Consider the following 13,311-nt stretch of genomic DNA (forward strand, 5'->3'; position numbering starts at 1 on the left):
TTTTTTTATTACCGGCCCGGCTCTTTCAGCCTGGTGCTGGTTACAGCCTTGGGGGGGGACCCCACGCGTTTTTTTTTTTATTTATTTAAATTTTTTTCCATTTTTTTTTACACACTGCAGCCTGCACGGATCTGACTGATCCGTGCAGACCGCCTGAAAAATTCGTATTAGCGGCCTTATATATGTGCCGCTAATACGAATTACTACGACATCGGAGGGTTACAAAGCAATCGTATATGACTGCTTTGTAAATTCCCCTCTGGAACATGACTTTGCATATGGCTGAAACAGCCGTATGCAGTCGTAGTAAGAATACAAATACGAAATTTCGTATTTGTATTCTTAGTAAATTTCCCCCATTGTTGGGAAACTACCAGTCAATGACTTAAAGAGCACACAGGATTCCACACATGGGTAGGGGTCTAATGAGTCTCCCATTTAGAGAGGCTGATGTACTAAGACTTGGAGAGTGATAAAGTGGTGAGATCAGTACTATTTTTCTGGTAAAAATAAGTCCAGGAACTCCGGGTCTGGGGGTGGATCGATTAAATAAATAAAAAATATATATAGAGAGAGAGAGAGAGAGATGTATATATTGTACTTAGAAACAAAGACACTCGCAGATGACTTTAAAATAAAACTTATCTAATGGAAAGTACATTGTGGCCCAGAACAGATTCAAGAACCTAGTTCCTGATGATGTCATATTTAGTTAGAGGTTCAGGAACTGAGTTCCTGCTTGTTCCTGCTGAAAAATAGCACTGGGTGAGAGATAAACTACCAACCACTGTTTCATACACAGCCTGAAACTTGCCAGTTAGGAGATGATACTTTATTGCTTTCCACTTTCTCATTCTACAAGGCTTAGTACATCTCCACCATACTGTCAAAAAGTTTCTTCTGATAAAACATGGCAGACCTTGATGGGCTGCAATATAATACAGGTTGAGTATCCCTTATCCAAATATCCATTATCTAGTGTTCATTCTAGCACCCGCCATATTTGATTACCCATGCAGTTCCTCTTCCCTGCCTGGGGTGTCGCTCTCTGCCGTGGTGTTTCTAGCATAGGTCTGGTTTGCATATCAGTGCTGATATACAGACCACACTGTGCTAGTAGCACTACAGCAGACAGCAACACCTCAGGCAGGGAAGAGGAACTGTTTGGGTTTTCAAATATGGCGGGTGCTAGAATGAACACTACGTTATCTAAATTATTCTGAAAACCATACTTCTCAAAATGTACATTTTTTTTTGCTAAAAACCTACTGGGTACATCTGTAACTGGCACTACTGGGTAATTATATGTAACTGGCACTAAATATGTGCAAGAAAATGATTGCTTGACATTCAAGTTCAGTGCCTGAGATAGTACACAAACTATGTTAAAAACTTGTTTCATGCACAAATAATATATATTTGTGTGTATTTCATGTGTTTGATGCTTATACAATATGAATGCAAGATACGTCATAACAATATTATGAAATACGGAATAATTTCCATTATCCAAAATGCTTCTGATCCCGAGAATTTTGGATAAGGGATACTCAACCTGTACCTACACATGGTTAGCATTTAAATCATGCTGGTAAAACAGACAATCAATATTCCTGGATAAGCGAGACCGTTGTGCGCGACACCAGTAAGGAGATGGGTCTAGCACTGGCTGGGTTGTAGTAGGGATGGCCATCATTGCCATTGCCATCGATGGCAATAGTGCAACTGGCCATCGATAGTGTAATACTTTGCAATGGATGACCATCAATATTTTCCTATCGATGGTCATCCACTTTCTTTGACAGATTGGCCTGTGAATCAAAACATGGGGGAAAAAGAAAAAAGAAACTCTTCGTTTATGCTTGACATCGATGGTGGGAAACCAACTGGTTCTCGCCCATCCATGGCAAAACTATTCTACTTCGGCCACAAACCATCAATGATTTTGAATCAATGATGGTCGGTGGCCATCCCTAGGTTGTTGCAACATCACACAGCAGTGTTGGGTGTTGGTGCATGTAATGTAGATTGTCACTGTCTAGAAACTCTTTTGTCAAATTGAAACTGACTGCAGTTAGAGGCACAGCACCATGAAGCAGTAACACCATCCAAAAGTTTCGGTACTTGTTTCCTAGCACGGCCACAAATCTTGGCCATCGGGGGTAATTTTAGTGGCCTGCGACGCGACCGACGCGATGCCCCCGATTTTTCCATTGAAATGCATTGAAAAATCGGGTCGGTCGCGTCGTGTGCGCCTAAAAATGCTTAAATGGTCCACCCGCGATTTCCCCATAGGGAACAATGTTAAATGCCTCAATTTACCCGCGATGACCCCGATTTCCCATAGGAAACAATGTTAAATGGGTCAATTTTCCCAAATCATCATAGGGAAGAATGGTAAATGGGCCAGAAAGCCCAAAAAAAACCCCTGACCAGTGAAATGTCCCCCCAAAAGTAGTTCACGCCACCCCGTGATGAACGTGAACCCGAAGCGTGGCGAGCGCAGCGAGTCCGCGAGGGGCGGCGGTACGCGTCCTCCGACCTTTTCATACCCCCACTATCCACTAGGGCGTGGAGTGAGAATAGAATAGTGTGGCGAGCGCAGCGAGCCACCGAGCCCGAAGCGTGGCGAGCGCAGCGAGCCCCGCAAGGGGATGCGGATACCTTCACAGGTAAACGCGTCCCTTCGCGGCCTTCACAGGTATCCGCGTCCCCTCGCCACGCTTTGGGCTCGGTGTCTCGCTACGCTCGCCACACTATTCTATTCTCACTCCACGCCCTAGTGGATAGTAGGGGTATGAAAAGGTCGGAGGACGCGTACCGCCGCCCCTTGCGGGCTCGCTACGCTCGCCACGCTTCGGGTTCACGTTGATCACGTGGTGGGGTAAACTACTTTTGGGGGGACATTTCAATGTTCAGGGGTGTTTTTGGCCCATTTACCATTGTTCCTATGATAATTTGGGTAAATTGAGCCATTTCACATTGTTTCCTATGGGAAATCGTGGTCATCGCAGGTAAATTGAGGCATTTAACATTGTTCTCTATGGGGAAATCGCGGGCATCGCGTCTGGCCCATCGCACCCGATTTTTTTGCGCATGCAATGCCTGCGATGGCCCCGATTTTACCCCCGATGACCGTGATTATGATCGTTGTGGCCGTGCTAGGAAACAAGTACCAAAGTTTCTGCTGCCAACTACTAAAATTTAGGAGGTATGAATATTCCCGTCTCTAAAGCAAAGGGCCTTAGAAGATTTATGTTCAGACTTGTTTATAGAGGTACAGAATCATTGGCATAACTGGTCTCAGTGCCCATCACTGACCTAGATGTGAACCTACAGTATCTGATTGGATAGTTATTGAGTGTTTGTGTATTCACTTACATTTCCTTACATTTTAGGGAGCCTTCTTCTGTGACATGGTCTTACTGTATTTTATCAAAAAAAGCAACTTTTACAGAGACAAGAAATTTGAAGAAGTAAAGTAAGTAGAATTTAAGGTTATATATATATAAATCTCCAGTATGAAGCAGCACTCCTCAGCAATACACAAATCAAGGGCCAAAGACAGCAAACATATCGTGGTGGCACTCAAACTCACTCTCCAACTTATTATATAGATATATAATATATATATATCTATATAGAGCAAACACATTGTGGTGGCATTCGTTCAATAAAGAGTCAAACACATGTCATATGCGTCAACGTTTCGAGGCTTTTAATGCGCCTCTTCGTCAGGACATCAATCAACAAATAACCGTGAAAAAGGGGTTTAAATACATACCAATAAGCTCCATAGAGTACCCGCATTCCGGCACGCTCCCACTATCATGACGTCATCAGCACTGGCCTAGCACGTCCGTCGGCGCAATCCACAGCACTGACGCAACCTGCATGCAGTGACGGCTATTTGTTTATTGATGTCCTGACGAAGAGGCGCATTAAAAGCCTTGAAACATTGACACATATGACATGTGTTTGACTCTTTATTGAACGAGTGCCACCACAGTATGTTTGCTCTATATACTGTAGATATATCTTTATATAATAAGTTGGAGTGTGTGTGTTTGTGTGCATGTCTGTTGCATTGCAGGCACATTGTGGCACTCAGAGCCGCCAAATTCGGCAACAAGGTTCCTCTTGACCTGGTGGTGTGCACCTCGAAGCCGTTTTTGGGAAATTTCACTTATAAATATAAAAAACACCAAGGTTCAATTTGGCTTAATTGATGATCTGGAAAAAAGATTGCTGATCTGGGAAACTGAAGACAAAGGAACAACACCACACCTGATTTCATTGCTGTCATTACGTATAGCTGTGTACACAGGGTGCAGTTTTCATCAGCGACTGAACAGGAGACTCTGCCAGGGGAGTCTCAGAGGGAAACAGCTGATCGACCAGCGACCATTAGGAGGCTGAACATGGGAGCGTGCACCCGGCGATTTATCGCTGCAACACAAACAAATCACTGGCAATCTGGTCGCTCAGCGACCATATAGCCAGCGATATTGCACCGTGTGTACACAGCTTATGAATGCAAACACAGTCTAACATTATGGTGGAGGCTTTCAACATTTGGGAATATTTGGGGAAATACATAGATCACACATCACACACACAGTACACCATATACGCACACACAACAGACTACACACACATATATACATAGCACACCTCACACACTTACACATTGGACAGATACACACAACACAACAAACAAACACACACACACACACACACACACATAACACACCACAAGCAGTACAACACACACCCATATACACTACAACACACCCAAAAACAGTACAACACACACAAATACACAGAACACACACACGCTTATACTCCTTTTACATCAAAAATCCCAGATCCAACCAAGCATTTGGAAAATGGATCCAAGCAAGGTGAGATCCAGGATTTGCACCATTTACACTGCGGTGCCTACCTGCAGTGTAAACTGAGGCAGTGCTTGAAGATGACATAATCTCCAAGCGCTGGGATGGCGATCACCCCTGCCGGGACCTCCGATCATCATGCTGGGGGAAAGCTCAGCACCAAGGTAAGCTGCTGGGCTGCCCCAGCCCCCGTGCACCCCCCCAGCCCCCATCCGCGAGGTGAATTGATGCCGCATACAGGCATCCATTCACCTCCTCCCTGCCTCCGCTGCTGTCTGCAGAGTACACAGCAGCGGAGGCTGTGTGCGACCCCCATCCAACCTCCATACTGACCGCAGGACGTTGTGGTCCGGAGGTTGGGCATCCCCCATTGATGTAAACAGGAGCCGGGTCAAATGAATGTGACAGGTAGCAGGTGGGAGGAATGTGACATCTAGTGTGACATAGAGGTGCATGTTCATGCGTCACCCCACCATTTCTGTCCCTGCATCACCCCACCATCTCTGTCCATGTGTCACCCCACCATCTCTGACCATGCGTCACCCCGCCATGTGGCATAATGTGAATTTTGGCTCAATTTATGTAGCATAATGTGAATTTTGGCTCTTTCAGTTTGGCATAACATGAATTTTGGCTCATTCCATGTGAATTTGTTTTGCTCATTCTGTGTCGCATAAGGGGAATTTTGGCTCTTTCCGCGTGGCATAGTGGTTAATGTTTATAAGGAGCATATGGCATGGTACACTACACTCAAGGACATGCCCCCTTTTGAGTGCCAGGACAATCTTTTTCTGGAGTGTGCACATAACTTCAGCCTTTAATTTCCCATACCCCCACTTCAAAATTTCCACTTTGACTACTGCACACACACATTTACATATACATAGCGCACCTCACACAATTACACATTGGGCAGATACACACAACACAACACACCACACACAGTACACACACACATACATTACAACACACACAAAAACAGTACAACACACAAACACACACAAAAAAATGCATCATAGGTACTAAATTTCAGGAGAGCCTGATGTGGAATTCATCAACACACACTAGCTATCAAGTCAACACCACCACACCTGATTTCCTTGCTGGCATTGAGTATCAATGCAAACACATTCTAACATTTTGGTGGAGTTTTTAACAAATCACAATCTTGGCCATCATAAGATGAGGTTTTCCCGGGCAACGCTGGGGCGGGTCAGCTAGTATATAATAAGTAAGCCCACTTGAAGCTAGTCTGCTACCTTCTGTGTTTGTTCATGTGTGAGAAAGAGATGTCGTTTCACTCTCTGCCAGCAGATGGCAGTGTTTCTGAGACTCACTGACACTAGATATATACTGTATAATATATATATATATATCTTGAATAGTACAGCATATGTATATTTCTGGTTAGTATCATATAGCGACTATGAGGATATAGCAACTACCTTTGCAGAACGTATGAATTTATAAACATGCAAATATTTGTAACATTTATTCAACAAATTGCCCTCTCCCTCTGTTGGCATCCACTAGCACTGGTTGTGCCTTGGATCTGGTCCTGAACCAATAACCCAGGGCACCCCTAAAAAGTATTGTGGCACACCATGGTGCCTAAGCACACAGTTTGGGAACCACTGCTATAGACTAAAATGAAATATAATTGGTCACTATTGATTGTTGTATTCATGTTATATCGGGCTAATACATTTATATCTACAGATCATTTAAGAAAGCAATGCACATTAATGGACAAAAGAAATCCAAAAGCCACGATGCAATAGACCAAATGAAACAGCTACAGAGTGTGGAAACATAAATTATGATGCAAGAATGAACTTTTATTACAAAGAAAGGGCTGGATACTTTGAAGGCTGGACACACTGGTCCAGTGCTGGACCATCAACTGTTTGTTCCATCCACTGCTTCTTTTTGTGCTGCAAGGAGCTGGGTATAAGAACTGCTCTATCAGATACTACCGCATTAACCTATTTATTTACTGGGTTGCTACATTACTGTTTATACAAGGCAATGTATTTACAGAACTCTCCATGCTCAATGAAAGGTTGCTCAATAATGTATTCTACCTGGAGAGCAAACACTTCAGAGACTCATAAAGGGATGTCTGCTTCTAATATTCACTGCTTTGCAGCTAAAGGGCAGTGTTGTTTTTTAGCTTCCTACTTCTTGACCACCTTTTTTTGTCAATAATTATCTTTGTGAAGCATGGATTGGACCCTAGTTGTCATAACTATTGCACAGCTCGGTAACAAGTCCAGTAAAAAAGTAAAGGAAGCCAAAATGAAAGATATAAACCAAATGATGATGTTTTGTTTCATATGGACACAGGGCTGTACTAGTCATTGAGGCAGATCAGGGCACAGTAGATCACTTATTGGGGTGATTCAGGTTGGTTTGCAAAACCAAACTCCTTCTTTAATGGACAAATCCATGTGCACTGCAGGTGGGGCTGATGTCCAGAGAGTTACATTTTGGGTGAGTTATTTTGTTTCTGTGCAGAATAAATACTGGCTGCTTTATTTTTAAACTGCAATTTAGATTTCAGTTTGAACACACCTCTCCCAAATGTAATGGTGTGTGCACACGGTGAGATTCCTTTGCTATTCGACTTGCTATGCAATCTTTGCTAACTCATGTTCTATTTACATACAATTCATGCTTTCTGCATTAGATTTCTACTATATAGTCATTCTGGGTTTCGATTTGTGCTGTCCCGGGAGCGTGTATCGAGATCGCAAGGTAAAAAACCTGTGCGATCTGCATGCGATCCCGATACCATTTTGACTATATAGTCAAAATCTTATGCTGGATTGTACCGTGTGTACAGTGGCGTAACTATAAATTGTGCTCCCCCCAGCCAAAACAGTTTTGCGGCTGCGGGTTCAGTAAGTACCTATAGCAGCTTCAGTTTATTCAAGGCGCTCCCCACAGACCCCGCAGACCTGGCTCCCCCAAGCCATCGCAGGGTCTGCCACATGATAGTTACGCCACTGCGTGTGTACACACTATAATTCTGCACATGTTACATCTGCCCCACCTGCAGTGCAGCATGGTTTTGTCCATTAAAGAAGGAGTTTGCTTTTGCAAACCAACCTGAATCACCCCCATTGTGTGAACAGAACGAAACCGTAGTGGTGACAGTTTTCGCACAACATTTAAATAAACAAGAAATGGTGATGACACTGAAGTGACCTGGCTGTTATACTTGATACCTCCATAGTGTAAAACCTGCACTATCATTAGGAAGCTGAACGAGGTCATAAAGTAAATAATTAATTTGTAAATACCTGACACATAAATAAAACACATTGCCCTTTGTCCACTTAATGCAATGAGTAATGAAGAAGTTTCAAAGGAAGATGGTAAGCAGGGCCAGTGGCGTAACTTCATCCCAGTTGCCTGGGGCAAGATAAATATTTTGTTCCCCTTAGGAAAAAAATTATTAGTACGTGACTTGACTCCTCTATACCCTCTACTACATTCATAACATCTCTATACCCTGTACTACATCACTGACCTCTCCATATCCTACACTACATCACTGATCCCTCTACACCCTACTCTGCATCACTGACACCTCTATAAACTAACACTATGTCACTGACCCCTTGTACCCTGCACTGCTTCACTGACCCATCTATACCCTACCCTACATCACTGGTCCCTCTATACACTAAACTACATCTTTGACCTTTCTATACTCTACCAAACACTATTGACCCCATTGTACCCTACACTATATCACTGACCGCTCTATACATTACATTACTGACCTTGTTGTAGATACAAACACATACATTAGCACTGATAAAAGAATAATAAGGCACATAGGCCACCACAAAAAGCTCATAGGCCACCACAAAAAGCTCATAGGCCCCAACAGGAAAATAATAAGACACATTGGCATTGATAGTAAAAGAATAACGCGCATAGGCCACCAGAATGAAAATAATAATATAACACATTGGGCGGTATTCAATGTGAATACCTGCGAGGTGCAGCGAATTCTTTTTAGGATTCGCTGCACATTCGCCACGTTCCGGAGCCGGCGGGCTCCGGTATTCAACGTGTCAGGGGCTCGCTGCCCCTGACTGACGAATATGAGCTCCTGCGGCGTATGCCGCAGGGAGCCTGAGGACGGTGGCAGGCAAAGAGATGGAAGTCTCTCTGCCTGCTCCAGAACTTTGTGGGGGGTAGGTGGGCTCCCCGGGTGCCAGGCAGCACAGGCTGCCCCCCGGGGGTGCCAGCAGGGGACCTATATTCACTATACCCGATCGTAACGATCGTGTGCAGTGAATATATGAATATGTAATGAGCGGCTTTGCTCCGGCGCCCCCTGCTGGCTGCTGTGTAAAAAAAAAAAATATATATATATTTTTTTTAAATTAAATATATATACACATGAATAAAAATAGCATGCCCCTCCTCAGAATAAAATTCCTGATTTTTTGACACCAAATGTAAAAAACAAAACACTTTATTTTAAAAGTTCACATTCCACTTCACCATAAAAAGATAGCGATTGCTACTCGGTGAATCATGGTGAAAAAAACCTTGAAATGTATTCGCCATGTGGTCATTGAATAGGGTGATTCACCGTTTTAGTCAGAAATTCGCCAAACAGCACAAATTCGCCATAAAAACATGGCGAATCAGGCTCATTGAATACCGCCCATTGGCTTTACCAGAAAAATAGCAAACACATCAGTGCTGATAGGAAAATCAAAAACTACAATGATCACGTGTCTAAGCCTCAGGCTGTGGTGCCCTCTATTTGGCTGCATGGTGTGTCTCTCCATTTTATTATAACTATGGGCCCCTGTGTCATCATCTCCTCCTTTGGCCCCTCTGTGAGTCATGTCCCATTCCTTAACCCTGAGAGCCATGTCCCCCCTCCCTTCTGTGTGAGCAATATCCTCCCATCCCTTCTGTGTGACCCATTTCCCCCTGTATAAGCGATATACTCCCTCTCCCTGTGTGAATGATGTCTCCCCCTACCCCATGGTGTTTGATACGAAATCCCGACGCCGGAATCACGACCCCCTAAATCCCGACAAGAGGGGATGTGGATCGCCCCCCCCCCCCCCCCTGCGGGCCCGGTGCCTCACTGCGCTCGGCACACTAATTTACTCTCCCTCTATGGGTGTCGTGGACACCCATAGAGGGAGAAAGTGTCGGGCCCGGTGCCTCACTGCGCTCGGCACACTAATTTACTCTCCCTCTATGGGTGTCGTGGACACCCATAGAGGGAGAAAGTGTCGGGCCCGGTGCCTCACTGCGCTCGGCACACTAATTTACTCTCCCTCTATGGGTGTCGTGGACACCCATAGAGGGAGAAAGTGTCGGGATTTCGGCGGTCGGGATTTTGAACACCGGCATTCCGACCTCCGTGATTATAACTGCATCCCACTTCATGTGTGAGCCATATTCTCCTACCACTCTGTGAGTGCAATCCCTGAGCCCCCAATCTCCTGTGTGAGCCAGGGGTCGATGCTAGATCCAATTGGGCTAAAATACCTCTGACATCACAAACATGTTACCCTGACCAGTTTTACTATTTATGTTTAACATCTATTCCCCATAGTTACCTGGTGGCGAGTGAAGTGGAGCAGAGCGAGCCACCAAGCCCACAAGGGTACATTTAGGGACATGGGTTTCAACCTTGGTTCACCCTGTGTTTGTGACATCAGTTGTCATATAGCCTTGTACAATCTAGCCTGTGCCGGCGATTGTCCATTTGGGCCCCTTGTTCTGACCTTGCTTCTTCTCTCCGTCCCCTCTCCTGCCCTGTCACCTGACAAGGTCCCTTAGCCCACTTGAATTTAGACAACCTTTTCCCCACCCAGTGCCAGCCATGTTCCCCTCCCCTTCCCCTGTGTAAGTTCTATCACATCTCCTCTCTACCCCCTCCCCCATGGAAAAGGGAGTGCCACGCTGATGCTGATCAGTACACCCCTATGTACTAGACTGCGCTGTGACAGACTGAGGATACGCCAGCCTCCGGGAAACAGAGCACAGGGCGAAGAGTGACACGCTGTCACTGCCTGAGTTGGCACAGGAAAGCTGATCAGCACTAAGCTGCACATTGTTTGGGGCAGATTTATGCATTAGCCTGTGAGATGCAGGCTGTGCAGGAATTCAATTAAGTATGCAAGTCATGGTCATAGGGTTGAGTGCAGCCATCATCTAGGGCAGTGGTAGCCAACCCTAGCCCTCGAGAGCTACCAACAGTTCACATTTTCCAGACAACCTAGCTGCTGCACAGCTGCACTCATTAATCACTGACACATTTTAAAAGATCCACAGATGGAGCTAATTAGCTCACTTGTGATTCTGTGAGGAGACCTGCAAAACATGCACTGTTGGTAGCTCTCGAGGACTAGGGTTGGCTACCCCAGATCTAGGGTTACCATGGTCAATAAGAGGACAGAGGCTCTTTTTGACTGCTCACACAGACCATCTTCTCCATCTGGGCCCTTCACCCTCTTGTACCCAGTCAGCTCCAGTCCCTACAGTGTGGTACTAGTCACTTTGGGCTGGCCCTTCCCCTGGACCAACCCTGCACCCTTTTCACCTCCCACTTCATATGCTACTCACCGTGCAACCGATGTTTAGTGTCTGCGCATGCGCAGGCATGTTTCTGCGCAAGTGCAGACACAGGGTGCGTGCACCCACGGCTTCCTACACGCCGAGGGGGGTGCAGAGAAGGGCGGGGGGCCCGGGCAGCCCCATTAGCATATGGGAACACCCAGCGTTCCATGGGCGTTCCCAGGCTAATGAGGCCTTACGGACATGCGGGGGGCAGGCAGCTAACATCACTGGATGTCAGCTGCCCGCCCTGTCCTTGCACAGGGCGCCCGCAGTTTAGACTAACTATATAGGTCACTGTGAACTGCGTGCACGGGAGAAATCATTCGATGGTCAGCGACCATTGAATGATTTCTCCCTGCCTGCAAATGGATGATTATGTAAATCATTCATTCGCAGCCATGCGCGGGGGCATGGCGTGCGAGGGGGTGGGGGCGGCCGGCACTGCGGGCAGAGGGCGGCGTCTGATGGACTTGCAAGGCTGCAAATTTCGCTGCCTTGCGAGTCATCAGAATAAGGCCCATAGTCCAAATATTTCTCAGGAAATGGAGAAAAACAAATAATGTGGTTGGTGATTTATATAAAATCCTACAAAATGTCTTAAATTGTTGAATAAAATGCTAGACGTTTCTGCCCATTGGAAATCTAACAGGTACGGTTGGGGGTTAATACAGTTTTTCTGAGTACAATGTTATGAGTTTGTGTGTTGGAGAACAGTTCTATATGGTCTGTGAACATCACTGTGCACCACCTTCCATAGCGACGCTGATTGGCCTCATTGGGAATGTGCTATTAATAAAGTAATTAGGCAGCTGTTTATTTGGCTTCTTAGGCTTACACTATTTGGAGCCCTCATACAATGTGATATTGACTTTAAGCTCAGCCATCAAGCAGTGTTTAGTCAAAAGTCAAGCAAATCCAGTCATACAGGACTTACAGTATGTGGGACAACTGGAAACCAGGACACCAAACGGAAACTGTTTTACCAACCTTGAATAATTTTTTTTTTTTGCCGATCCATTATGGCTTTATTTACATTTGCACATTATACATACCTAGTCATACAGAATGCAGACGGCTGCCTAAATTCCTAGGAGCCAAGGCTAACTAAAAGTAACAGGGGAGACAAGTACAACAAACAGTCTGTGTAAATAACTGTATTTGCTGTTTATATACAGCTTCCAACCACCAGAATATAACATCTATATTCTTGTGGAGATCAACAATCATCGATTCAGCTTGATATGAATGGCACCAAGAAGGAGGTCCTGGAGCAATTCAATTGTCCCCTGCACTTTGTAGATGTTGTTTGCGCACACGCTTTAGACCGCTATACACCTGAAAGACATTGCAACCAATCATACAATCTCAATGGATTGTAAAATGGATTGTATGCACATCGTGTGAACACAATCATAGAATGCCGGCCCCGGGGGATTGGAGGATTGGGAGCAGATTGCATGATTTTTTTAGGACATGCAATCTGTCATTAGATGGCTCATACAATCGGGGTCATGTGACACTCCCTCCCTGACTAGCAGAGAAGAGTGGTGCAGATTCTTGGCGGCCAGTGGCAGTGAAGATGCTGGGAGCCGCAGAGGCTTCCAAGCAGCAGACCGGCGGGCGGCTCAAGAGACCAGCGGGCGGCTGAAGAGAGAGGTGGACGTCCTTTTGCTCAATTCTGTCACCACTCTAAAAACAGTTTTCAGAGGATTGCTGCATTAGGGCTATTTAATAATGGCATAACAGAGCAGATGTGAGCACATTGGTAGTTGTGGCAACCTGTAAATTAAAAAAAAAATGGATATTT

The 13,311-nt window shown here is 45.2% G+C and overlaps 1 protein-coding gene across 1 annotated transcript in view; it reads left to right on the forward strand.

Annotated features, from left to right (window-relative positions):
- P2RX5 (purinergic receptor P2X 5) overlaps window positions 1-9,985 on the forward strand; it is a 117,428-nt gene extending 107,443 nt beyond the window's left edge. Inside the window, exons 11-12 of the mRNA XM_083172405.1 lie at window positions 3,399-3,481; window positions 6,615-9,985. Of these exons, the coding sequence (XP_083028531.1) occupies window positions 3,399-3,481; window positions 6,615-6,711 (180 nt within the window). The 3' untranslated portion in view covers window positions 6,712-9,985. The remainder of the gene's footprint in view (window positions 1-3,398; window positions 3,482-6,614) is intronic.
- Window positions 9,986-13,311: the final 3,326 nt, after the last annotated feature.

This window comes from Crinia signifera, chromosome 2 (assembly GCF_055691185.1).
Source record: "Crinia signifera chromosome 2, ASM5569118v1, whole genome shotgun sequence".
NCBI classification, from domain to species: Eukaryota; Metazoa; Chordata; class Amphibia; order Anura; family Myobatrachidae; genus Crinia; species Crinia signifera.